Raw genomic sequence first — 26,724 nt, 5'->3', positions numbered from 1 at the left:
TGTGTTTCCTTCTTGGGACTTTACTGGTAAGTTTCTATTCTCCCTTGATACCAATGCATTCTTCCCACTGGTCTTAATGGTAATCATGTGTGAATACTGAGGAAGGCAACAAGCTGATAAAAGTAAAGTCTTGTCTCTTCAAAAAGGATTTCAAAAATCTTTGCAGTAATTTAACACTGCTGTGTTCTAAAACCAATAACATTTTTAAACTATTTATTTCAAATATTCAGAGTCAAATTCATCTGTAGATCACTTGGTTAACTTAAACAGATTTGCACCTGAGATGAACACGGCTACCGGCCAGGACTTTCAGAAGTGACCAAGGATTTTGTATGCTCAGTTCGGGACACCTTAGAGGGTTCTGATTTTTGGAGAGCAGGTGTAAAGCACTTTCTGAAAAATCACGCCCCTTTAAGGTGTTCAAGGTGGGCACTCAAAAGTGAAGACACCCAAAATAACTTCTGAAAGTCTTGGATGTCTAAAGGTACATTCTGTGTAGACACAACTCAGACTTTGGTTAGATGCTGTAATTATATTTGCTGTACAAACAGAACAACAACATCTGACTTGCTGTTGGATTTATAGTTAAATTTATACTTGGCTTGGAAGATAAAAAGTTGAATTATTAAAACAAAGGCTGTCCCAATTGTAACTGATGACTTATTTCAGGTTCATGTAGGTACTGGGTAGTGGGGTATTCCAGGCAAAGTGATTCAGTTGCATTCACCACACACTTGTTTTAAAAGCTGATTTAATATCACAGACAAATCATGCCAATATCAGATCTTGGAAGTGTCAAGCAGTGTAAACTTAAGCCAGACATGTATGAGGGCACTAAAAGATATGTTTTATTCATATTTCTTAGTCTGCCAAGAAATATAGATTTAATTCTTTTTGAAAGAATTCATTTTGCCTTAGTAATTGCCAAATAAATCTGGTGTCCTTGTGTGATGATGAGAACAACAAATCTGAAGTTATTTAATTTTAACTTTCAAAGACATCCTTGCAATATAATGTTATCTGTCTTGTTGTCCTTAGGGAAAAAAAGAAATTTGTTTTCCCACTACTCTAGTCCACTCTCAACCAATCAATAGCTCACAATCTGTAGATGTAAAAAAAATTCTACAATATTTAAAATTGGTTAACTGGTAACTAGTTGGTATGATATATGGAGTTTTTAATGGGAAGAAAGTTTGTTTATTTTATGCAACTTGTTTGAGTATGGCATATTACTCATAAAACCACAGATGATATGCAAGTTCTGTTAGCAAAGAGTTTTCTAAAGATCCCTCTATTTCATTTTCAATTATAATAGGCACAGATAGAATGTAATGTTCTCACAATCACTGTGAGCCAAGAATAAAAACTCTTAAATCAGTTCTGAGGAAGTGGAAAGGCACCACAGTAAACACACACACATCCCGTAATCACCTGGAAAAAGAAATGCGTGAATTTGACTTAATCTGATGTGACCTGCTGAATAACTACAATTAGCATGTGATTTAGCTATTACACTCCATGATAAAACAGACACTCAAGAAGTAACAGAAAAAATAAGATGCTTTCTAATAGCATTTTTTTGCAGTATTACTATATATCCCACTTGTCAACTTAAAGACTGTGGGTAAGATCTTGACTCCATTGAAGTCAATAGGAGTTTTGCCATTGACTTATCTGGGAACAGAATTTCACCCATACTATTTCATTTTTAACTCAGGCATTGTATGAATTATTGTTAATGTTGTAGTTTCAGTGTTCAAGAAATCATTGTATGAAAATCACCCCAGAAAGATCAAGACTAGTGACATACAACACTTGAAGACATAGTTAACTTTGAAGAACATCCAAAGATTCAGGTCTGTTTTTAGTTTAATCAAACAGTTTTACCATCCCTAGATCTTACAGTGTTTAGTTCAAAGAACTAAGTAACCCTTTGATTTCAGATGTTGTAATTACTCCTTATACATCCTATTGTAGGTAATGAGTAATGGCATGCCTCCAAACATCAAGGGATTTATTCTTTACCATTTTACATCCCTGATTTTTTCTGTCATAAAACTAAATACAGGTGTTATTCCTTGCCACAATTCAGAATCAAAGAAGAATGAAAACTGCTATTACAGTTGCTTTCATTGACCTTGCAGGTTGCAGGGGCCACAAATGTCCACCGAAGTCACTTCCCGTATACTCTGCAGTGGTAGCAGTAATTAAAAACTTTTAAAATACATTTCATAATTTACAGGTGCTGAAAGATCCCATTCACCATGTGCGCCATCATATAGCTCTGATATGAGCAAAGTGGGTGGTTTCTCTTTTAACAGAATCTGTCCATCCAGGTCAAATATTTTAAGATTGTGGCTTTAGCTATTTTAGCACATTGTGCCTCAGATCTACCAGAATGCCATCTATTAGCGATCTACTATCAGCATATAGCACAATTAATCCTTTTAAACAATGTTTTTTTGGACATTCAAAATGTCAGAGCTACCTTCTAGATGCATGTATGCAAATGTGTTTTCCATGCCAAATCAGGATTTACTTGTCTCAGCATGGAAAATGTTCTGTAATTTATAATCTAGGTATTTTAATTATGATTACATTCTTGAAGCCTGAAATCTTTTTAATTGATTTTAATTAACCATTTTCTAGGGCATTTTTAGATTAATTTCTACCTATATGAAATGTCATTGAATTTGGCTTCAAATCTTATTTTGACAATTAATACCTTGCACGATTAATGACTGATGTTGCTCAATTTTCTCTAAGCCCTTAAAAAAATCCCATTGTTCTGATGAAAAGCTATGTTCTAATGTTTGTCTGAGTTCTCAGAACACATGGTGAGGAGTCCCCTTTATGCCTTTAGTCTCTTGTGTTTAGAAACTAATAAGCATACCTTTGCCATTGGGATATCAATTAACAGTGACCTTTCTCTTCCATGGGCCTTACCTGAGGACAGCAGTTTGTGAGTGCGTAAGAAACTGATTGCCAGACGCATTATGGATGCCTTGTCCAGATGTGAACTAACACTGTGGGGCAAGGGCAGTTCATGAGCTAATTCATAGAATACTTCAGTCTCCTTGCTTCTTCTGCACCTTGCTGCATCTCTTGATTTCTCCTTCCTCCTTTCTGAGCTGCTCCTATAAAGTAAGCAAAAAAGACAGCTCCTGAGAAGCAATTCATATCTTTAAGAGAGACCTTAACTGTCAAGGAGTATGATCATCTCAGCAGTGAGCCAGCTGGCCATTTGGCTTAAAATAATAGATGTGATAGCATTTTGATTCTTTATAAAAGCCTCTGGAAAGTGACATCACAATAAAGAAAAAGTTGAAATTTTATTCAGGCCAACATTTGGTCCCACTGAATTCCCACTGACTTCAATGGGAGAAAAATGTGGCCTTTAGTGATAAGACTTAAAAGATACAGCAAATCCTGGGTGCTACCATCATTCAATTTAAATTTGATTCACTAAGGGACTTTGTTTTCAGGAGGTTTTAAAAATTATTTGGATTTTTCAAGCAAGCTGAATTCAGATATTTTCAATCTTTGGAGACATATATATTTTTCAAAAAGCCTTGTAAAGAAACTGTGACCCCATTTAAAGTCAAAGGCAAAACTCCCATTATCTTTACAAGGGCAAGGTTTACATCCAGAATCTTTTAGTTTCCATAACTATATAAAATAACGTATGGAATGATACAGTATTATCATGGAATGCTGTTCACATAATTCTGCCTACAGTGCAAGTATCTTTTACACTGCTGTCATGTGGGACAGATATTAAAGAAAATACACCTTAATAATGTGAATTTTACTACTGACTACAGACCTCTCACAAAGGATCCAATCCTGCTAGGAACAGAGTGTAGAGAGCAGTGCACCAGGGTGATAGGTTCACAGCTCCTGTTTTACAGTTGGAGCTATTTCAGGAGTGTGGCACTGCTCCTAGATATAGTGAGTTGGAAAGGCCATTCCTTGCATTTCAATAAAAGTAAGCAGTAGGCTATCAAACTCTGTTGGGCTACACAGAATGTCCCAGTTCAAAAGCTGATGCTACACATGAAAAAACATTCTTTTTATTTTATTTTTTTTACTATGAAAGAGACTGACCATGAAATATATTAAATAGAAAAATACTGTAGCATGAAATAAAGCCAATTCTTGACAAAATCTGTTCTAGTAAAGTCTCCTTCTCTCTCCTGTCTGTCCCGCCAGTGAAATAAACATAACCAGTAGAGCTGGCTCCTCCACACTCCAAGGAGAAGAAGAAATAACAAAGGTCAAAGGTATTTTACAAGGAGCAGTGGACAAAATTAATCCACCAGAAAGCACAATGCTAAGTTTAAAGAAGCAAGAAACACAAGCATGTTTGTTACAAGTTTGGGGTGGCTAATTTGTTGAGGGAAAACTTCATTAATTCCTATACAGTACTTCATAAATAGTCTTGGAAGGATTAGATTTTTACCAGTAAATGTCGATTTAACCGTACATACACAAAGCAATGAAAAAATATTTCCACTGTAATAATCAAGATTTACAGATAGGCAAAGCAAAAAATAAAAAAGCTGCTTGAGAATTTAATTAGCGTAAAAATCCAGTGATTTTGACTTTTGAATTAGGCTTGTTAGAAATGGACTAACAAATGAATAGGTATGATTTCTTGATCTAAGGATATTTACTTTGTATATTTTGACATGTGATGCTGACAATTGGTGTTTTAACAGTCTATAAAGTCAAACTTTTTGAATATCAATGTCTACTGTCATAAAATAATTGTCTGACATCCCCCAATAATGTCATGCCACTGTGTAAATCTAAAATGGATAACAATCTAAAAAAATGCTTACAATTAAGCCAATATTATCCATCAGAATTTTTTTTTTACAAATTGAATTCTGCCAAGTCTATTTATAAAATGCATTTATACCACAGAACACATCTCCCCCAAAAGGAAATAAAAAAAATTAAGAGGTGTTTACAAATCTTATAGAATCATAGAATCTCAGGGTTGGAAGGGACCCCAAGAGGTCATCTAGTCCAACCCCCTGCTCAAAGCAGGACCAAACCCAACTAAATCATCCCAGCCAGGGCTTTGTCAAGCCTGACCTTAAAAACCTCTAAGGAAGGAGATTCCACCACCTCCCTAGGTAACCCATTCCAGTTCTTCACCACCCTACTAGTGAAAAAGTTTTTCCTAATATCCAACCTAAACCTCCCCCTCTGCAACTTGAGACCATTACTCCTTGTTCTGTCATCTTCTACCACTGAGAACAGTCTAGATCCATCCTCTCTGGAACCTCCTTTCAGGTAGTTGAAAGCAGCTATCAAATCCCCCCTCATTCTTCTCTTCTGCAGACTAAACAATCCCAGTTCCCTCAGCCTCTCCTCATAAGTCATGTGCTCCAGCCCCCTAACCATTTTTGTTGCCCTCCGCTGGACTCTCTCCAATTTATCCACATCCTTCTTGTAGTGTGGGGCCCAAAACTGGACACAGTACTCCAAATGAGGCCTCACCAGTGCTGAGTAGAGGGGAATGATCACATCCCTCGATCTGCTGGAAATGCCCCTACTTATACAACCCAAAATGCCATTAGCCTTCTTGGCAACAAGGGCACACTGTTGACTCATATTCAGCTTTTCGTCCACCGTAACCCCTAGGTCCTTTTATGCAGAACTGCTGCCCAGCCATTTGGTCCCTAGTCTGTAGCAGTGCATGGGATTCTTCCGTCCTAAGTGCAGGACTCTGCACTTGTCCTTGTTGAACCTCATCATATTTCTTTTGGCCCAATCCTCTAATTTGTCTAGGTCCCTCTGTATCCTATCCCTACCCTCCAGCGTATCAACCACTCCTCCCAGTTTAGTGTCATCTGCAAACTTGCTAAGGGTGCAGTCCACACCATCCTCCGATTGTTAATGAAGATATTGAATAAAACCGGTCCCAGCACCGACCCTTGGGGCACTCCACTTGATACCGGCTGCCAACTAGACATGGAACCATTGATCACTACCCGTTGAGCCTGACCATCTAGCCAGTTTTCTATCCACCTTACCGTCCATTCATCCAGCCCATACTTATTTAACTTGCTGGCAAGAATACTGTGGGAGACTGTATCAAAAGCTTTGCTAAAGTCCAGAAATAGCACATCCACTGCTTTCCCCTCATCCACAGAGCCGGTTATCTCATCATAGAAGGCAATTAGATTAGTCAGGCATGACTTGCCCTTGGTGAATCCATGCTGACTGTTCCTGATCACTTTCCCCTCCTTTAAGTGGTTCAGAATTGATTCCTTGAGGACCTGTTCCATGATTTTTCCAGGGACTGAGGTGAGACTGACTGGCCTGTAGTTCCCTGGATCTTCCTTCTTCCCTTTTTTAAAGATGGGCACTACATTAGCCTTTTTCCAGTCATCCGGGACCTCCCCCGATCACCATGATTTTTCAAAGATAATGGCCAATGGCTCTGCAATCTCGTCGGCCAACTCCTTTAGCACCCTCAGATGCAGCGCATTCGGCCCCATGGACTTGAGCTCATCCAGCTTTTCTAAATAGTCCCGAACTACTTCTTTCCCCACAGAGAGCTGGTCACCTCCTCCCCATACCGTGCTGCAGAGTGCAGCTGTCTGGGAGCTGACCTTGTCTGTGAAGACAGAGGCAAAAAAAGCATTGAGTACATTAGCTTTCTCCACATCCTCTGTCACTAGGTTCCCTCCCTCATTCAGCAAGGGGCCCACACTTTCCTTGACTTTCTTCTTGTTGCTAACATACCTGAAGAAACCCTTCTTGTTACTCCTAACATCTCCGGCTAGCTGCAACTCCAAGTGTGATTTGGCCTTCCTAATTTCACTCCTGCATGCCTGAGCAATACTTTTATACTCCTCCCTGGTTATTTGTCCAATCTTCCACTTCTTATAAGCTGGTTTTTTTGTGTTTAAGACGAGCAAGAATTTCACTCTTGAGCCAAGCTGGTCGCCTGCCATATTTACTTTTCCTGAGGGAGTCGAAGTCTGCTTTTCTGAAGTCCAGAGTCTCTGTTCTACTGCTCTCCTTTCTTCCTTGTGTCAGGATCCTGAACTCGACCATCTCATGGTCACTGCCTCCCAGGTTCCCATCCACTATTGCTTCCTCTACTATTTCTTCTATCTTCAGCTGATATAAATCAGTGTAGTCCGTTGACTTCAGTAGAACTTCATCAATTTACAACAGCTGATGGCTTTGGCCCTTAGCTGTTCATTATACAGTGTCCAGTGAAAAGTATTGCTCCATTTCCTGGTCAGAAAACTATAACATAGCAGTCATTTTAAATGACCTGGCTTGGACGGGAACAGGATGTGACATGTAAGAGGTCAGTCTCTCAGTTTCAGAAGCTGTAATTCTTTAGCAAGTATCCCATTTCCAGTGTCACCTACACAGGCTCTCATTTTGAGGCTATGAACTAAGACGTTTGTGACCTTGGCCAAATTATAGCATATTTTGAGTGGGAGAGGTTGCATGGCTGGACAGGTTGGAAGTGCTTGTCATCAGGGGAAATCACAGATGGCTTTGTCATCTTGGCTGCAGCTCTGCGTGGCAGCCAGCATGTCCGGCTCCTAGGCAGAGGGGTGGCCAGGAGGGCTCCATGCACTGCCCCTGGCCACCCCTCCACCTAGGAGATGGAGACATGCAGCTGCTTCCTGGGAGCCTTGCAGACTCTCTTCCACTTGAAGTCAGTGCTGCCAAAGTCAGCACCCCCCAGAGTCCACACTCCCTCCTGCACCCTCCACGCCCCAACCCCAGCTCAGAACCCGCCCCGTGCCCAAACTCTCTCCTGAATACCGTACCCCACACTCCCTCCTGCACCCCCACCCCCCCCCCCCCCACACACACACTCCAAACCCCTTGGCCCCAGCCCAGAGACCCCTCCCACATCCTGAACTTCTCATTTCTGGCCGCACCCCAGAGCCCTCACTCGCCCACACAAACCCCAATCCTCTGCCCCAGCCCAGAGCCCCCTCCTGCACCCCAAACTCCTTACCCCGACCCCACCCAATAGCCCACATCCTCAGCTGGATCCCACACCCGCTCCCGCAGCCCAGCCTCCTGCCCCAGCCCAGTGAAAATGAGCAAGTGAGCGAGCAAAGGAGGAAGGGCGGATGGAGTGAGCAGGGTGGGGCCTCAGAGAAGGGGTGGGGCAGAGGCAGGCCAGGGGTATTCGGTTTTCTGCAATTAGAAAACTGGCAACCCTAGCCTAGGTGGATGAGGTTGTAGATGTGTGCTGATGGGCATGTTACCAGAGTAAAAAGCCTCGGAAATGCATCTTTTAATCCCTGAGACTGACCTCCAGCCAACTTAGTACAGAACTATTTTTTCCCCAGGTGAATATATTCTAAAATGTTGACGGAGAGACTATTATGAAAGTTATCTATAAGATGCTGCAAACATGGAAATAGCAGTCACATAGAAATTTGACAATATTTCAAAGGGACTGCTTAGGCCCTCACAAGAGGACACTGATTCTTTACTTTGACTGGGTGGAGTTTTCATATCACGAGATTATGGTAATTTAACAACCACAAGTTAATTAGAATAGCATCTTAGCCTTAGGCCATAGTGCACAATCAAATAAATATAAGATAAATCAAAAATTTAAATCAACACAGCTCAATAAAATAAATACAGACTTTTCAGATGCAAAAGAAGATAACATCAACTCTTCTCCCAAAATCAAATACACTTTTAAAATCACAACCCATCAAACAAGATGCAAAATTAAAACAAGCAGGGTTAGAAATATATTTGTTCATTTATTGAGAAGGAACCTACCTTTCACATACTTTTTTCTTGTCTTTATGACTGGCCGGCAACTAGGGTGAAAGCCCATATAATAGAAACATTTTCCCCACACAACAAATATTTTAGTTTTTGATCTGGTGTAGTAGAAGGCATCTGAGCCAAGAACAGGATTGAAGGTAATTTAATAGTGATCTAATAAGTAATGGTCAGATTATCTGATCATGCACAGTCCCTCCACCCAGATTTCTGCACCGTTTGTGTGCAGGAGAGTCAGCTACCTCTATTGTCCTTCTGCAGATAGCAGGAAAAGCAGAACCATGTGTGTATTTTTACACCAATGTTTTCTCTGGGAAATTATGTTTTTAAAACCCCATTTCAATGTAAAGAAACCTACGCTATGCCCCAAATGATTCATCTCTAGAAGTAAGTCCACCAGTGGAATAAAGATTAGAAACAGAACAAAAACAAAACAGAAAACCCCCATGCAGCAATATTTAAGAGAACTTCCAATTGTGACTTGGAGAATGTAACTCAAACCACAAATGTTTTAGTTCCATTCTAAATGTAGAGCCCGCGATTTTCAGATTGGTTCTAAATTATACAAAACATCCAAAATTGTAGAAAGTAGCACCAAAAAAACCTCCTTTCATTTCAATTCTAAACCAAGCACGTACACAGGACAACATTTGCTGTTCACAAATTAAAAATGGGTTGTGTAAGACTGGCAACCTCATGATGCCATTCAAGCCACAAAGGAAAATATTTAGTTTTGTCAACCTCAGTAAATATAATATAGAAGTGTGGCTAATGAGGCAAGCTGGTTTCATTAATGATGGTTGCCCAAGATTTTTAATAACCTATGCTGTCGTTAGAGAGTAATTGTTTCAAACTGTATTACACTATCCTTCTACAATGTTTCTGATCACAGTCATTATTTTCATAGCTGACATTTGTTAAAATGTATTACATACTGCATCCATGGCTCTTCTTTACCCTATGAATCCCTAGGGTAAAGAAAAGCAGGCTCTCTACCTTTTACAGAATTAATTTGCTCAACCATTACAGTTTTAAATAAATAAATAAGTTATCTGACTGCAAGCACTTCTGCTTGGAATACTCCCCCACCCCACCCCCCCCGGTCACCTCATGTATATCTGGTTTTTCCTTTTCTCTCCCTAACATAGCACACTGAAGCTGCATCATTACGGCAACCAGACATCCAACACACACACACACACATTGGTGCAACGCCAGCTATTTCTAGTGGCACAGAGAATCCCAACAACACGACTCTATCTACCCTTCTTTGTTTATTTGCCGGCCAGGGACAACTCTTTCAAAGAGTGTCACTCAGTGTTTCCACCTCGTAGCTGTGAGGTTTCAAAAATTGCTGGAGTACATGTTTGTTGGTTTGTTTTTCCAGCCTCATGGAACATCCTGCACAAGCAATGGCAGTCAAGCAAAACAGAGACCTCACTAGTATGTGGTGTTTTCATTGTTTTCCTTTGCACATTGAAGGCCAAGGCTGGCTGCAGTTACTCCTACTGATTTCAGTGGAGGAGTATTTTACCCAGTCTATGGCTTGATTCACCCATGTCAGGAGAGTGGAAGCAGAACTACACAACAACTGGGCTGTACTAAGCCACGAAAGAGTGCTTACACTGAATCTTATTCATACCTCATTGTGGTAAGACGACGGATCAGGGAGAAGGCAGGGCTTAGCAAACTCCTGAATCACTCCCTCACAGCAATTTTAGTCAGGCTACAACCCACTTTTGTGGAGAAAAAGAAAGAGCTGTTTGGCCCGAATGCACGTCGTTCTCTGGAAAAAGTGACTCAAAACCATGGATCTAGCTCACCCAAACTTCTCTGGGACTTTCAAGGAACAATGTCCAGCAATAGTGTTTCCACCAACACGCAAACACAAGGCCTATCAGCTGCCAAGTGCCTCCAGCGAACCCCTCAAAGCCCATTGGTTCAAGGGGGCCTGGATTAGACCCTCATGTCTCCACACACACACACACTCATATTGTAATTGCATGAGTAAGAAAGGAATGTCAAAGTCCAAACTTCTGCAGGAAAAAAACAAAATCATACCCAGATCAGGGAGCAGGCTAGACTGCCTCCCTCACCAGAGTACCTCAGCCTCCTTTCAGGCAGTAATGATGGGATGGTTGTTTGGGTGGAAGAAAAAGAAAGTTTCAAGCAAGGGTTTTCCATACTAATTTGATGATGCTCTGGGGTGGCTGAAGCAGTATTTATCCATGCATGAGCACAGTTAAAAGAGTTTGACCTGTAAGAAAAGGAAGTGTTGAGAATCTATGGATGATTCTCAAACCACAGAATATAAACAGCTTGTCTTCCCTTCCCCACCCACCCAAAAGGCTGTTTACACGATTCCTTAGTCACTTTTGAGTGTGTTTAGTTCAGATTCTGAAAACTGCTGTTGTATGGGGGCAAAGAAGACAAAGTACTCAGGAGTACTTCATGAAATCACATGAATTATCAGTAGCAAAAGTTCCCTAGGCCCCCCAAAAATAACCCAACAACAGACAAGCCCCAAAGACAACTATAACACCGACAGACTCCAGTTGGTGACAGGTGGGACTGAACCTGGGACCTCTGGAACTTAATGCATGTGCCAAGGCTGTAAAGCAAACTCTTTAATCTCTTGCTTGCTCTCTAAGTGGTCTTAGTACTATTAGATGGGACAGAACATCACACCCAGAAAGTGTGTGCGTTACATACTTCCCCTTGCTGAGGAAGCACGTCCCAGAGACTTCCCAGTTGAAATCCCAGACAATCCCCCACTTGACATACCAACAGACCCCTGTCGTCGGTGGGCAGGATTGAACCTGGGGTCTCTGGAGCTTAAAGATTGAGCCCCTACCACATGAGCTAAAAGTCAACTGGCTGTTAGCTAAGGCTGTACAGCGGACTCATTTATCTCTCTCTAAGTGGTCTCAGTGCCACTAGATGGGACAGAGCACCACACCCAGAAGTTGTGTGGGTTACACAACCACACAAACAAAGAGTTTATAACTCAACCAGCCAGATGAGCTCCAATTATTTTAATTATGCCCTGAACAGAATTAAGGGCCAGATCATGATCCCCTTTCTCAGGGTGAATAGCCCCTTGCACCAGAATAGTCTCACTGAAGTCAGTGGGAGTGTTTGCAGAGTCAGGATGAGTTACGGGGATCACAAACTGGCCCTAAAAAGTAACCCTTATTCCAGTATTTCAGTTGTGTGTATAGCTGCCTACCTTCAGAAAAATAAAGCAATGTACATGCATTTTTGTTTTAAAATATGGCTCTGTTCAGTAGGAAAAGAGACAAACTTTTTAGACATGGGGTAACTCGAATCCATTTGCACTCGGTAAGTAATTCTTGTCTATCACAGGTATAAAGTGTTCATTAGTTTGAAGTAGTGTTAGACACGCAAATTCTGCCCTGGGCTGCACCTATGCAAGCTCTCTGGTATCAGGAGAGGTTGCACGGAATAGAGACTGGCCCCCTTTATTTAAATAAAGTTAATCCATTCCTGAGCTGGATCAGCTGACATAGAAACTTCTGCTTGGTGCATCCATATTTGTTCTTCTGTTCCACCCAGGGGCGGCTCCAGGCCCCAGCATGCCAAGCGCATGCTTGGGGCGGCATGCCGCAGGGGGCGCTCTGCCAGTCGCCGGGAGGCAAAAAAGCCGCAGGACCAGCAGACCCTCCGCAGGCACGCCTGCGGGAGGTCCACCGGAGCCGCCTGCCGCCCTCCCGGCGACCGGCAGAGCGCCCCCGATGGCATGCCGCCCTGCTTGGGGCGGCGAAATGTCTAGAGCCGCCCCTGGTTCCACCCCACCAATAACTGGCTTTTTGTCAACTAAGAATACTTGTCCTCAGTCAGTATCTCTCATCTTTAACCTTTCCATGAACATCTACCCTTCAAAGTTCTTGGTGGCTATTTAGCAGCTAGTATCTTGGCAATCAGCTTTAGAGATGGCTCCTTCTGCTATGGACATTAGTGGACTTAAGCTTGTTTCGTGGACTCTTCATGGTGCCACCAGAGTTGATCATCTTCCGTCTTTACACAAGTCCACGTGTGTGCACACCGCATGGCAGTGCTGCTGGAACAATTTTTATAGTTGGGGGTGCTGAAGGCGGAAACCATGTATGTGGATTGTTATTACTACTTCAAGCCATGGGGTGCAGCAGCATTAGGGTGACCAGACAGCAAGTGTGAAAAATTGGGACAGGCAGTGGTGGGTAATAGGAGCCTATATGAGAAAAAGACCCAAAAATCAGGACTGTCCCTATAAAATCGGGACATCTGGTCACCCTTAGCAGCATCCCCAGCACCCCTACTTCCAGCACCTATGCTGCAGAGGAGGAGTGAATCTGTGTGTGCGTGCATGTGTGTGCGTGCATGTTTAGGGCTAGCATCCTTGTCAAAAAGGGTTTGTTCTGCAGAATGTTATAACCCTGTAAGACAATTAGACTTTGTAGGTTCCAGAGCACTGAAGTCCCAGGGCCTCTGCAGTTAATACCCAAAAAGCTGAAATCAGTATTTAGCTATGGTAGTTTTCACTGATACAACATCTACTGTACTGTGAATTTATAAAATGTTTAGAATTACATAGCTTCAGACTGGCTTACTTTAGTTTACTTAATTAGTTTTGTGTCTCTGGACTTTGTTTGAAACTGCTGTGTAAGTAAACCTCTTAACCTTATAAAGTAACAGGCATATTACTTTACATTACAAGGCTCATTATTAAGCACTTGTAGCTCAGACATGTATTAAAGGTCAAGAATCCACAGTTAATTAAACTGTCACACAAAATATCTATAGTAATTCATGCTGGCTTCAATGTTTACAGTAAAAGCTTCAGATGTTAACTTGTAGAACAAGAATAGCCACGAAAAGATAACATAAAATATACATGATTTACTGTACACACAGAATGGCTGACCAAACTGATTAGACCTCATTTAGAACAGTAAGAATTTAAAGAAATATGTTTAGGATAAAAGTCATATGACTCTAAAAGTAATTAACTATGCGGTTAATATAATAGTCTATTATTGATTACTTTTTAATTAAATCAAATGCACTTTTTACCACTTGTTTACATTTTGCATTTCACTCAATTTGGATAAAAAGTGCCAGATACTCAGCTGCTTTAAAATAGCATAGGATCTAGCCCTGAAACTATAAACTGGTCTGTTTCTATTCTGTTTACAGTCTTTTCACTTTCTGGTACTACACTAGTTCAGCGATTCAGTGTTTGGGTCCAGTTCCATAGACAATATTTAACAAATGTACAAAAGTGGGTGTCATTCTTATTTTGTTTTTAAATTTCATTAAAATATTTTTAATAATGGGGTTTTGTAACAACTCTATCCATCTTATGTTCAAAAATAACCTTCACTCTAGGCATCACACTGTCCTTTCGACAGTGCCCCTTTAAATTAAGAAAACTGATAACTTGTAAATGAAAGTTTACAAGTCTTTCTAAAAGATGCCTAGCACCAGGGTCTGGGGCTTGATTAACAATGGAATTTGAACTTGTGGAAAAGGAGGAATAGGATTTAGGGGGGGATAGTTAGTAACACAGCAAATAAATCTAAGCACTTTTATAGTACATGAAGTCCATGCCACCATTAAAATCTCACAGGGGCGGCTCTAGGCACCAGCAAAACAAGCTGGTGCCTAGGGCGGCAACATCTAGGGGGCGTCCCCTGCGGCCGCGGGGGGCAGCGGGCTGGGTCGGCGGTCCTGCCGCAGTCATGCCTGCGGGAGGTCCACCGGAGCCCCGGGACGACTGGACCTGCCGCAGGCATGACTGCGGAGGGGGCGCTCGTCCCGCGGCTCGGCTGGACCTCCCGCAGGCATGACTGCGGCAGCTCAAGCGGAGCCGCTGGACCCGCGAGCCGCCCGCACCTGCGGGAGGTCCAGCCGAGCCACGCGGGACCAGCGGTCCCTCTGCAGTCATGCCCGCGGGAGGTCCGCTGCTCCCGCGGCTCCGGGGCGCCTCCCGCGCATGACTGCTTGGGGCGGCCAAAAAGCTAGAGCCGCCCCTGATGACCCAGACTAGCTCAGCAACGGGTAAGGACTCTTCCACAGTCATGTTGATGTCAAAATGAACAGATTGATTCTTTGGGGAAGTCAGATTTGTAATCTTCCACACATTTTTAAATTGCAGAAGGGATAGATCCTCTCTCATGTATGAAGCACTAATATGTTATTACACTTGTAATCGAGTGTTATTGGATTTGTAATTTTTTTAAATGAAAATTCCTGGCATACGTTTCTGAAAGACATTTACACAGACAAAAAGCATAACACCTACTTTTAAAAAGTTTATAGCACTGACATCTTGCTTTTTATGCAGCTATACCCCATTAATCAGCAACTGAAGGCATCATCACAAATATTAAAGATATCAAAGGGATTTAAGAGCAGTTCTGATGTTAATGATCCTGGGCTACAAGAGCAATTAATTTCTTTAACATCCATGTACATAGTATGTCACCACATTCTGATCATTTGGATACATTCTAATAATAATAACCAAAAGAACGTCAATACAAATCTATTATAGTCATGTGTTGTAACTTCCTCTGCAGTTATGTGGAACTTGAAATGCAAAAAGTTAAAGTTAGAATTTTAGCAACTGAAAATATGGGCCCAAATTCTTCTCTGTCTACACTTGGGTTGCTTTGCAGTGTGCACATGATGCAAAGAGACCTTAAGGCCAGCATGGCTAGTCTCAGGAGGATTGCTCCAGCACTGGGGCAAACTCCAGTGGTGTAGACTCAGATCCTATGCCACCTCCACTCACTGTGGTTAGAATAAGGGGTATGGTTACTGGTAAATGGGATAGGACTAGGGCTTCTCTGCACCACAATGATCCCTGACTACTGTAATGGCCCTTGAGGCTATTGCCAATCTTGGTAATTTAGAGTAGTCCACAAACTGCTCTAATTTCTATGAGCGGCTAGAGCAAAGGTTCTCAAACTGGGGGTTGTGAGCCCTCAGAGGATTGTGAGGTTATTATGGGGGGGGGTCATGAGCTGTCAGCCTCTACCCCTAAATCCCACTTCTCATCCAGCATTTATAATAGAGTTAAATATAAAAAATATGGTTTAAATTTATAGGGGGGGCACACTCAGAGGCTTGCTGTGTGAAAGGGGTCACCAGTGCAAAAGTTTGAGAACCACTGGTAGAGGGTAGAACGAGCCTAGCACACAGCCCATCTTGAGTCAGAGAAGTACAAAGCCACCTTTTACAGCCTCCCCTCCTGAGCAGTACTATCCTAACTCGGCCATCACCATGGTTCTGGATCATTGCGTCTTTTAATCTGAAGCTAAAGCTGTTTAGCACAACACGACTACAGTGACATTCAGCATCCTTTAGAGGCTGTTTGTAATGCCAGATAAAACAGCCATTGAGAAATGTGTCGAGCAACGACAGTTTCAATGCAGGTTCACCTTGAAAATGAGCAATTGCACTATACACCTTGTAAATAAACTTTTCCAAGCAACGCAATGTTTTTCTGTGGTATTGCTTTTCTTCACAACCTCTACTTTTAATCTATGTTAATTGTAATAAAATAGGAATTGGAATCACATTATAAAGCTGAGGATACTGAGGATAGTTGCCAATATGCAGCACTATATATTTATCAATTATTTGTATTCAGAGAGATTGAGATCTTAATCTCACAGCAGCCTTTTGTTGTAGCAATCAGTCAATCTTGACAGCTAATCTACAGATCTGTACAAATAATTACTCAGAAACTCAGCAAGTATTGTTAAGATCTGCTTTCAGATAAGTCAACTGTTTACCTAATCTGAAAGCACATAGGAAAAGGTGTGCGTTATCTCTGTAGTAGAGGGTAAGAACAGGGGTGAACAAAGTGCAGCACACAGGCCTGTGTGGCACTAGAAGTTGTGCTCTGCACAGCATCCAACCACCCTCATTTTTCAGATGAAAGCACAGACTACGTTCTAGCATGTGATAGGCCTTCTTGAGCCAAGATGAAGGCTGTTCAGCTCATGGTAAACCATTTCATGCTGGGATCCATAGACCCGCAGGTAAATCAGCCTGTCTCCTTTTAATTCTGACCACTATTTTAAGGCTAAAGCTACATTTTGCCACCAGATTACCTCAATGTAAACTCTCTGCACAAATCTGTGGGCAAAATTTTGCCCTAAAGTCCACTGGTTTGTGAATGACTGGGAAAAAAAATGCTTCAATCTGCTGACATATTCTGGATATACACACCCTACGATGTGGGCAATACCAACTGAGGTTTGTGGTACCTGTGGTTAAAATCACGAGTACTCCAGAAGGCCCAAACTTGCAGCCACAACACCAGCTTTTATCTGATAACACTGGCATACGATTCTGTTAAAATTTCACTCCGGATGTCTTTGTGGAAAGAAACAATCAGAGAGTGGCTTGCAGAATGGGCGTGGACCATCAAGGACTCGAGAGAAACCTCTTTGAAAGGAAGATGTTTGAAAATACCCCACATCCTGCTGTTTCCATCATAATATCGCCACTTCATAAACAAGATGGTATCAACAGCCAACCTTATAAAGTGATGGAGGCTCCTAACCCCCATTTTACTGTGTGTGAAACCAGCCCCATTGAAGTCAAAGGCAAAACTCTCACTGAGTTCAGTGGGCCCAGGACTTCACCCTGTGAGTAGTCCATGTAATAAGTGGGCAGTGGGTGAACCATGGGCTCAGAGAGACTAGCCTCTGGCCCAGCCCACCCCTTCTGCCTGTGGCCCTGCCCCTCTCAGACCCTTCCCATGCCGAAGCCCAGAGCCTCCGTCTGTGGCTGCCAACCACCTCCTGCCCCCTCAGCCCCAGGCCACCCAAGTGCCTCCAGCCCCAGAGCACCTTCAGCTCCGGAGCACTGGGCGGGCAGCACACAGCCCCCCTCCCTGCCAGCCCCTGCAGTGCCTCACAGTGCGGCCCCAGCACCTGGGCAGTCCCAGCCATCCCAATCCCAGTCATCCTGTGGGACTACTCACAGGGCGAGATTTTGTGCAACAGAACTCAGCACAGGAGCAGGGAGGCTAAAGTGGCTTTGCCATCTTATAGCTGGGCTGTTCCGGTGGCCAGAGATACCATGTTAGACAGCACTGTCCATGTTAAAACATCCTCTCCAGGATTGCCCTATGGGCTGCAGCACTGCTAAGAATTCTTACAGCACACAGCACTGTGTGTTGTAGTCCAGCCCAAAACACCCCTACAGCACCTAATCCTGTCCCTGGGCTTGCAAGGAGGGTCCTTCAGAAGAGGCCTTATGGCTGTTTTCCAAAGTACCAGCTCTGAGGAAATCCTCCCCTGACCAGAGTTGCTCTTAGGGCCTCTTTACAGCATTCCAGCTCCTTTTACCTGGCGTGAAAAGGCTGGAGCAGGGGTGCAGATCTCACCCACGGTGTATCAAGTTAAGCACATACTTCAGGTCTTTGTAGGATTAGCAGGTAAAACCTTGAACGTAAAAGTAAGGTAATTGAAAATGAGATCCTAAATGTACACTATGATGCTCTCTGATTCTGGAAACATGATTTTGATTATTTCTTCAAATAGATAATGTTCTTAGGTTTTTATGGATACATATTTCAAATAAATAATGTCTGGACATGAGCCTTTGTTGAATAATCGAGGATGAACTCAAGAGGAACTAGGATTTCTTTTTAACACATGTCCATTTATTCATATCTCCACAAAGGAAACACAACTACTTGTCTCATTAAGCACTTTGTTTCAAAGATCATATGTCTGTGTGTTTGTTGATCTCTTTATATATAGACTATGTGCATAGGGTTGCCAGGTGTTCGGTTTTCAACCCTGGTGGCTCCAGTCAGCACCGCCAACTAAAAGTCCAATCGCCAGTGCAGCAGGGCTAAGGCAGGCTCCATGCGGTTCCCAGGAAACAGCTGGCATGTCCTTCTGGCTCCTTGGCAGAAGGATGGCAGGGGGGGTTCTGCGCGCCGCCCCCGCCCTGGGCACGGGCTCCGCAACTCCCATTGGCTGCGCTTCCTGGGAGCCACAGGGAGCCTCTGCCTTAGCCCTGCTGTGCCGCGGACTGGGAGCTGCCTGAGGTAAGCAAGCACCACCCTGCCGGAGCCTACACCCCAACCCGCTGCCCCAGGTCAGAACCCCCTTCCACACCCTAACTTCCTCCCGGAGCCCGCACTCCCTCCTGCACCCCAACTACCTGACCCAGCCCTGAGCCTGCTCCTGCACCCCTCATCCCCGGCCCCACCCCAGTGCCTGCACCCCCAGCTGCAGCCCTCTTCTCCTCCCACATCCCAACCCCCTGCCCCAGCCTGTTGAAAGTGAGTGAGGGTGGGGGAGAGCGAGCAACGGAGACGGGGAGATGGAGTAAGCGGGGGGGGGCTCAGAGAAGGAGCGGGGTCGAGGCCTCAGGGCAGGGGTGGGGTAGGATAAGGGGGTTGAGTTTTGTGCAATTAGAAAGTTGGCAACCCTAAATGCATAGTGAAAGTATATATATGTAAATGCATTTATAATTTTATATTTCAGCTTATAAAAATTTGCCCATTGACTCCCCCTAGGTGACTTTGAACCAATGTCTGTTAATGGCCTATGTCTCGTCTTGTTCCAGTGAAGTCCCAAGAACAACATAAAGTTTATACAAGATCTCTGATCAGAAAATCTTCATACAAGAATGTCAAATTTCATTTAATAGCTGCATCTTGATTATATTAGGGCCTAGCTGATTAAACAGGAATGTGTGGTTTCTCTATGCTCTTTTCATTCACTTACAGCCATTCGCGATGAGATCATGAATATCCAGGGATCTCAATTACAGAAACGCACAAGACTTATCCTGTCATTTGGTCTATCTCCCTGACATTGGTGAGAGTAATAATTCCTAGAATAATAATGTATCCATTCTAACATTAAGTATCCCAAGTAATGTGGTTTTCTCCACTTCCTTTAAGGACCACCATCAGGAAGTATGTCCTGACAATAAGCCTACAATTTCTGGTCTTAATTTCTTCCCATCACTCTACTTTTTAGGATGAAAGTTTTGCCTGAGTAAGGACTGCGGAACAAGGATCTCTAGGGTCTCCCCATCAATACCTCATTTTCCTTTTTCACATAGCCATGGTCTCATATTATATAACGTTAGTGGTCAAGGCCATTCTAAATTAAACCATCAGGAATCTGAGGGGAAAGCCACTACTAGTCTACCCTTATCTTAGTAGGTACTAATGTGAGATTGAAACCATAAGTCTGTCACCACTTTATGTTCAGAGAACAGAAGAAATGCATCCTATATAGTAGTTTAGGGGGGCATGTGGGAGTAAATGACCATTCAAAGAGGGGAAAACTATGCATATGACCCTATCTCAATTACCCTGATGTAAACCCAGGCTAAATTCACTGAAGAGAGCAGAGTTACCCTGGATTTAAAGCTTGGAATCAAATCATGCCCAGATTTTTCAGAGCCTTAATGTCCTTGAATATTTCTTTCCAGCTGTTTAGTATTTTGGCTGGCTGGCTTTTTTAGGCAATAGCTTCACTGTGCCAGCTAGAATGACTACAGAAAATGGTTCTCTTTCGAGCATTTTCCACCTCATTCTTGTGCTACATGCAAAGACATCTGATGAGAAACAAAAGGCATTTCTCCATCCCCACTCCAGTTTGAATCCTTCAGACTAATATGAACCTTAACACTCTATGTTGGAGGCAAGTTAGATTGGGCCAAATTCATTCCTGGGGTAAACTAATTACGTCAATGAGTTATACCAGACATGGGTGGCAAGTTTGTAAAAATTTTGGTGGTGCCCAGAACCCGCCCCCCAACTCCGCCCCCCCAAACTCCGCCCCCACCTGCCTAAGGCTCTGGGAGGGAGTTGGGGGGGGAAGGTCTGGGGTGCAGGTCCTGGGCTGGGGATTAGGGTGCAGGAGGGGTGCAGGATGCAGGCTTTGGGATGGAGTTTGGGTGCTGGGTGCAGGCTCTGGGCTGGGGCAGGGGGTGGGTGTGCAGGAGGGGGTGAGGGGTGCAGGCTTTGGGACCGAGTTTGGATGCAGGCTCTGGGCTGGGGGTGGGGGCATAGGAAGGGGTGAGGGGTGCAGGCTCTGGGAGGGAGTTTGGAGGTGGGAAGGGGTATGTGGGAATGGGGAGGGGGTGCACCCTCTGGGAGGGAGTTTGAGGATAGGAGGGAGTGCTGGGGTGAGGGCTGTGGGGCTGAGGATGAGGGGTTCATGCTGCGGGGGGGGGGCTCAGGACTGAGGCAGAGGATCAGGATGCAGAGGGATGAGGGTTGGGGCTGAGGATAAGGGGTTCATGATATGGGGGGCTCAGGGCTGAGGCAGAGGATTAGGGTGTGGGGGGATGAGGGGTTTGGGGCATTGGAGAGGCTCAGGACGAGGACGGAAGGGCAGAGTAAGGGCAGCCTGCCCTGCCAGTAGGGGTGGCAGGCTCTAGGACCCTGGGGCAGCAGACAACAGTTCTGCTGGGAGCCGTTCTACTCGAGCAGGCAGGGGAGAGGCGCTGCGCTGCTTTCTGTCAGGCAGGGATGCAGCGGGGCGGGGAGAGACCCACGGGGGCTGGGGCCCGATCCAGGCAGGGCCAGGGGAGAGACCCAGCTCCAAATATTGCTGGAGCAGGGCCCCCGGCCCTGAATATTCCTGGTGCTTGAGCACCGCAAACATATATAACCTGCCGCCTATGATACCAGAGATGAATTTATCCCAAAGTGTTCATCTTCACAACAATGGAGGCAAAGTCACAGACAAGTTGGTAAGAATTTCGGTCAAATAGCCAACACATAAAAATGCCTTAGAACTGACAAATTATTTTGGTTGTTATCAAAATTTGATGAGCATTTAAGCAATTCTTAAATGCCTCTCAGCATTTGGCTCTGCAGTGAAATGTTTGAATGAAGTGGAAACTACATGTAAAGAGGAAACAATTGTAGCCCTCAATATCAGTATTTCAAATATTTTAAAAATTAGGGCTTGGGTTGCTGAGCTCAGTTGGTAACTCTTGTGACACAGGATAATTATTCATAAAATCTTTCAACAGGACCAAGAGTATAAAGGAGCTTAAACTTTAAGGCAACGTGAACGAATGCAAGCAGAGCCATTTGTTTTTTTTTTAAATGGCCTTGCTTTAACAACTTTAAATTTCTGAACATCCTTGTAAACTAATATAGTTTAAACAGATTAATTTCCCCTTTTACACATGGATCAAATCTGAGAAAGAGACATTTAGTGTATATAAAACTGAAGGTAAGTGGCTACATTTTCTGTGTGTTCTTTGCTATTATCAAAGATGTGCATTTGCACGGTTAGTCCAGCTTTTCCTTCTAATCCATCCTGAAGTGATGTTATAATGCCATTACATTAGTGTGTTACAATGATTGACTGCGATGCCACAGATTCAGCATTGTGATTACTGCAGGATCAACGACTAGGGGAAACTGCTTTCTAAGGGTATGTCCAGACTACCCTCCATATCGGCGGGTAGCGATCGATTTATTGGGGATCAAACGCAATATATCAATCCCCGAACGCGCTCCCGTCGACTCCGGAACTTCACCGGAGCGAGCGGCGGTAGCGGAGTCGACGGGGGAGCCGCAGCTGTCGATCTCACGCCGTGAGGACGGGAGGTAAGTCGGAATAAGATACGTCGACTTATAAGATATGGTATTCCCGTAGCTGAAGTTGTATATCTTACATCGACCCTCCCCACCACCCCTCCCAGTGTAGACCAGGCCTAAGGAATAAAGCCACCTTTAAGACACAAAGAGTCACGTTCATTGCTGGTGTGGGTGGATGCAACTCCATTTACATTACTACAGTTGCCCCTGTGTAAACCAGATAGTTTACACCAAACAGTATTTTTGATTAACAGAGACAGCAGTAGACATTCTGGAAAACATGTATAAAGAGAATTGTATTTCACCCTGATACATTTAAAAGCTTTTCCAGTATGTAAGTCTCTCTCCCCCTCTCATTATTTTCTGTTCTGCAAAGTGGGCACAGAATAATGTTAAAAAAACTGGGACTGTTGCGCAAAATTCTTAACAAGTAACACTTCCAATCCTTTTTGGGTAGGTAGCTTAATGCTACTAGCCAGCAGAGAGTCAATGAATGTTTGGTACAGTACATGAAGCAAATTGACAATGGAACTTTTTTTTACATTATTCATTCAGACACAACATTAAAAACTTGCCCCTTTCTCTGAAGGAATTGTTTTCAGGGGAAAATCCCCTGAAAGAATTACACAACTAAAGGCTTGTAAAAAGCAACAAAGAGTCCTGTGGCACCTTATAGACTAACAGACAGCTAAAGGCTTGTCTACACTATAAAATTAAGTCAACTTTATCTAATTAGACCAAAAGCCTCTGAATTATTGAAGTCAATTGTGTGTGGCCACACCATGCTCATTGTCTCGATGGAGTGCATCCTCACTGGCAGCACCTCAATCAATGCACAAAGCAGTGCATTGTGGGTAGCTATCCCAAAGTGCAACTTGCCGCAGTGTACTTTGGGAAGTTTGTGCAATGCCACATAGGACTAAAACATTGTCGCAGGGGAGAATGGGACCATTGTGTTAGCATCCCATGATGCACTGTACTCCCTCTCTCATATCAATGGCAAACAACCGAATGGTTTTCATGCCTTAAAACTGCCGTGCATATGCCATGATCCCAGAAGCATGGAGCCTGCTCAGTTTTGCACTCTTGCTGTGAGCATCTCAAACACTTTGCACCTTCTCCTGCAATATTTCCAGAGCTGAAGTAGGGCCCGCCGCATGGAACATAGTTGTGACGTTGCACCCCATAATGCTTTATAGAAATATGCTTATGAATGTAAATATGACATTACTGGAATGTGTTTTATGCTAGATATGCCATGTAACATATCTGTGCAAAGGTTATGTTCTTCTGCATGTATTCATCCTATTTGTATGAATGTATCATTCTTGTATCTGAAATTAGATATATGAAATATAACTCTGACGTCCTATTGTAATTATGCAAAGTGTGGACAATTAATGGTGGCTTGGAATCTTGATGGCTCCCATTAACCAGGACAATTGGTTGTGACTGGGTCTGTTTACTTGTAAGTCCTCCTGTATATCTGTGTGCGGGCAAGTGGGTAATAAAGTCTTACAGTGACAGGTGATCATGTCACCTGAACAGGAATCCATCTTTAACCTGGTGCTTTTCCATTTAGAAGGAGGGCTGGGAACCCAGAGAGGGACAAAGGATTCCCGCCTTGTGCAAAAGATATATAAGGGGGTGAAACAGGCTGCAGTCATGAGAAATCCCCTAGCTACCACCTGAGCTGGAACAAGGACTGTACCAGGGAAAAGGATTGCGCCCAGGCTAGAAGGAGGCTAGTCTGCCAAAGAAACTTATTGGAACATCTCTGAGGATGAGATTTACCTGCTTTGTTTCCTATGGTATTAGGCTTAGACTGCATGTTTTATTTTATTTTGTTTGGTAATTTACTTTGTTCTGTCTGTTATTACTTGGAACCATTTAAATCCTACTTTTTGTATTTAATAAAATCACTTTTTACTTATTAATTAATCCAGAGTATGTATTAATACCTGGGGGGGGGGAACAGCTGTGCATCTCTCTCTATCAGTATTATAGAGGGTGAACAATATATGAGTTTACCCTGTATAAGCTTTATACAGGGTAAAACGGATTTATTGGGGTTTGAACCCCATTCGGAGCTGGGCATCTGAGTGCTGGAGACAGGAGCACATCAGAAGCAAAACAAACATTTTAGATACAACAAAACTGAAATAAGAAGTGGCTATAGGCTCAAAATTTGTCAGTTTCCAGAGACAGATGGTATTCTGAGTGTAGGAAAATACAGTGGATGTGTCAGATAACACTGTAAGCTAACTGTCAATAAATACTTGGCCAGATCTGCAGCGGGTGTAAATCAGACTAGCTCCATTGACTTCTACTGACATTTCAGTGCTAATAATGTTTTTATCTTCAGAGGCTCTTCAGCCACCAGAGACTACACTAGGAACTTATATCAGCGCAGTTAAGTCTCTCAGGAGTATGAAAAATCCATATCTCGAGAGAAATAGCTAAGCCAACCTATCCCCCAGTGGAGACAGCATTAGGCTGGCAGATGAATTCTTCCAATGAAGTAGCTACTGCCTCTCCGGGAGGTGGATTACCAACACCAATGGGAGAATCCCCTACTGTCTGTGAAGGAAGTGTCCACACTGAAGTGGTGCAGCAGCACCACTGTGTCTGTTTAATGTAGACATACCCTAAGAAGGCCACTTTCCCCTCCTCTCCAGCAGCTGATACCATTACAACATTTGCCCTCCAGATGGAAGAGACTGTGCAATCTTCTTGGAAGCTTTTAAAGCCACTCCAACCAACTGGTGGCCAGCAGCAGAAAAACCTTTGGTTTGGGACCTTCCTGATCTTTCTCGTCCCTGCAGACCAAGCATCCAACATTACACAGGTTCCATTGATACCAGAAGCAAACACCTGACTTTACTCAAGAATTCTAGTCTCACAGAGCAGCATGGCTATCACACCATTGTGTCAGAGATGGGAGAGTTTTACTTAATTAGTTTCAGTTGTGTGCAATATCCAGTAGGGATTAATATTTTGCAGCCATTTCCTTTTGAGCCTTCATTTGCTAATGTTAAATAAACCACAGAGCAAATATTTACATTTAAGGTCGGACTCTCATTTACACTAAAGCCCATTTACACCACTGTGGAAGTTTAAAGAGGTCTCAAATTGGATGTAAATTACAATTGGGCCCATATTATGTAATAGACTTTGTGCAAAGTCTTCTGCTTGTAAATTTGTTTATTGTTATGTTCCTCCGCAGATAGGGTTGCCAGATGCTCAGTTTTCGACTGGAAAGTCCAGTCGAAAAGAGGACCTGGCAGTGTTCAGTCACATGTACTGACCCAACACCAAAAGTCTGGTTATCACAGGGCGGGGAGAGACACTGAGTCATTAACCCCGCCCATACTCAGCCGGGGCTACCTCCTACCTGCCGGTAGGCTCCTTGTTTGTCTACAGCAGCTCCCATCCCAGCCCCGTAGCAGAAGGGAGGGAAAAGGGAGAGCTGGGGAAGAGGTGGATAAGGGGCAGGCGTTGGGGGAAGAGGCAGGGCACGGGGATGGACCCCGGGAGTCCAGTTACCAGAAAATTAGAAAGGTGGCAACCCTATCTGCAGGGGAAGCAGGAGGGAACCTTTATTCAAACCATTCTTGAAAATGCACAATAAATAACCATGAAATAACTAGTTATGAATAATGCTGTTCTAGGTTCTGATCCTACAATGAGTGACAAGTTAATTAAAATATAACCTATGCTTCATGTTTGAGATGCTGTACAAAATTCAGCATCAATAGAGGGGAAAAAAAACCAAACAAGAGTAGAAATAATGGCTTAGATCCTCAGCTGGGGTAAATCTGCATAGCTACTCCTTTCTGCACTTGGTGGGCATCTGGATCTCAGGCTTCCTGTTTGAAGTTTGGCAGTTCTAATTTGTGCAACTGCCAAACTTCAGAGAGGAAGCCTGAGATCCACACACAGAAAGGTGCACACAATTGCATATCTACACACACACAGTTATGCATCCAGAACAGAATGCTGCTCCAAGAAAAGGACCAATGTGCTCATTCACATGGAGTCACAGAGACCGCATATGCTGTTTTGCAGGCATGCTATGGCCTCCTTTCCTTTGGCAGCAGTGCTCTTGGTGGGAAAAATATATATAAGAACTTTTATTTTCCCTTGTTCTTTGCTAAATTAAATTATTTATTTAATTAATTATCTGGCCTGAATAGTTGTTCCAAAAACTACTGCTTCTCAAGAGAAGCAGCAAGAAAGGAATTAAAATAATAATGTTAGAGAAAGTACATGCCATGCCAAAAATAATTGTTTTGTCATGAGGAGTCTGC

At 43.3% G+C, this 26,724-nt stretch overlaps 1 protein-coding gene across 1 annotated transcript in view; it reads right to left on the bottom strand.

Annotated features, from left to right (window-relative positions):
* Nucleotides 1-26,724, bottom strand: part of EPAS1 (endothelial PAS domain protein 1) — a 153,383-nt gene that overhangs the window by 67,764 nt on the left and 58,895 nt on the right. The window contains exon 2 of the mRNA XM_039528832.1: nucleotides 2,947-3,137. Within this exon, the coding sequence (XP_039384766.1) occupies nucleotides 2,947-3,137 (191 nt within the window). The remainder of the gene's footprint in view (nucleotides 1-2,946; nucleotides 3,138-26,724) is intronic.

Source organism: Mauremys reevesii, linkage group 3 (assembly GCF_016161935.1).
Source record: "Mauremys reevesii isolate NIE-2019 linkage group 3, ASM1616193v1, whole genome shotgun sequence".
NCBI lineage: Eukaryota > Metazoa > Chordata > Testudines > Geoemydidae > Mauremys > Mauremys reevesii.
Note: the sequence above shows the minus strand (reverse complement) of the source record. Positions and strands in the feature narration are given on the sequence as shown.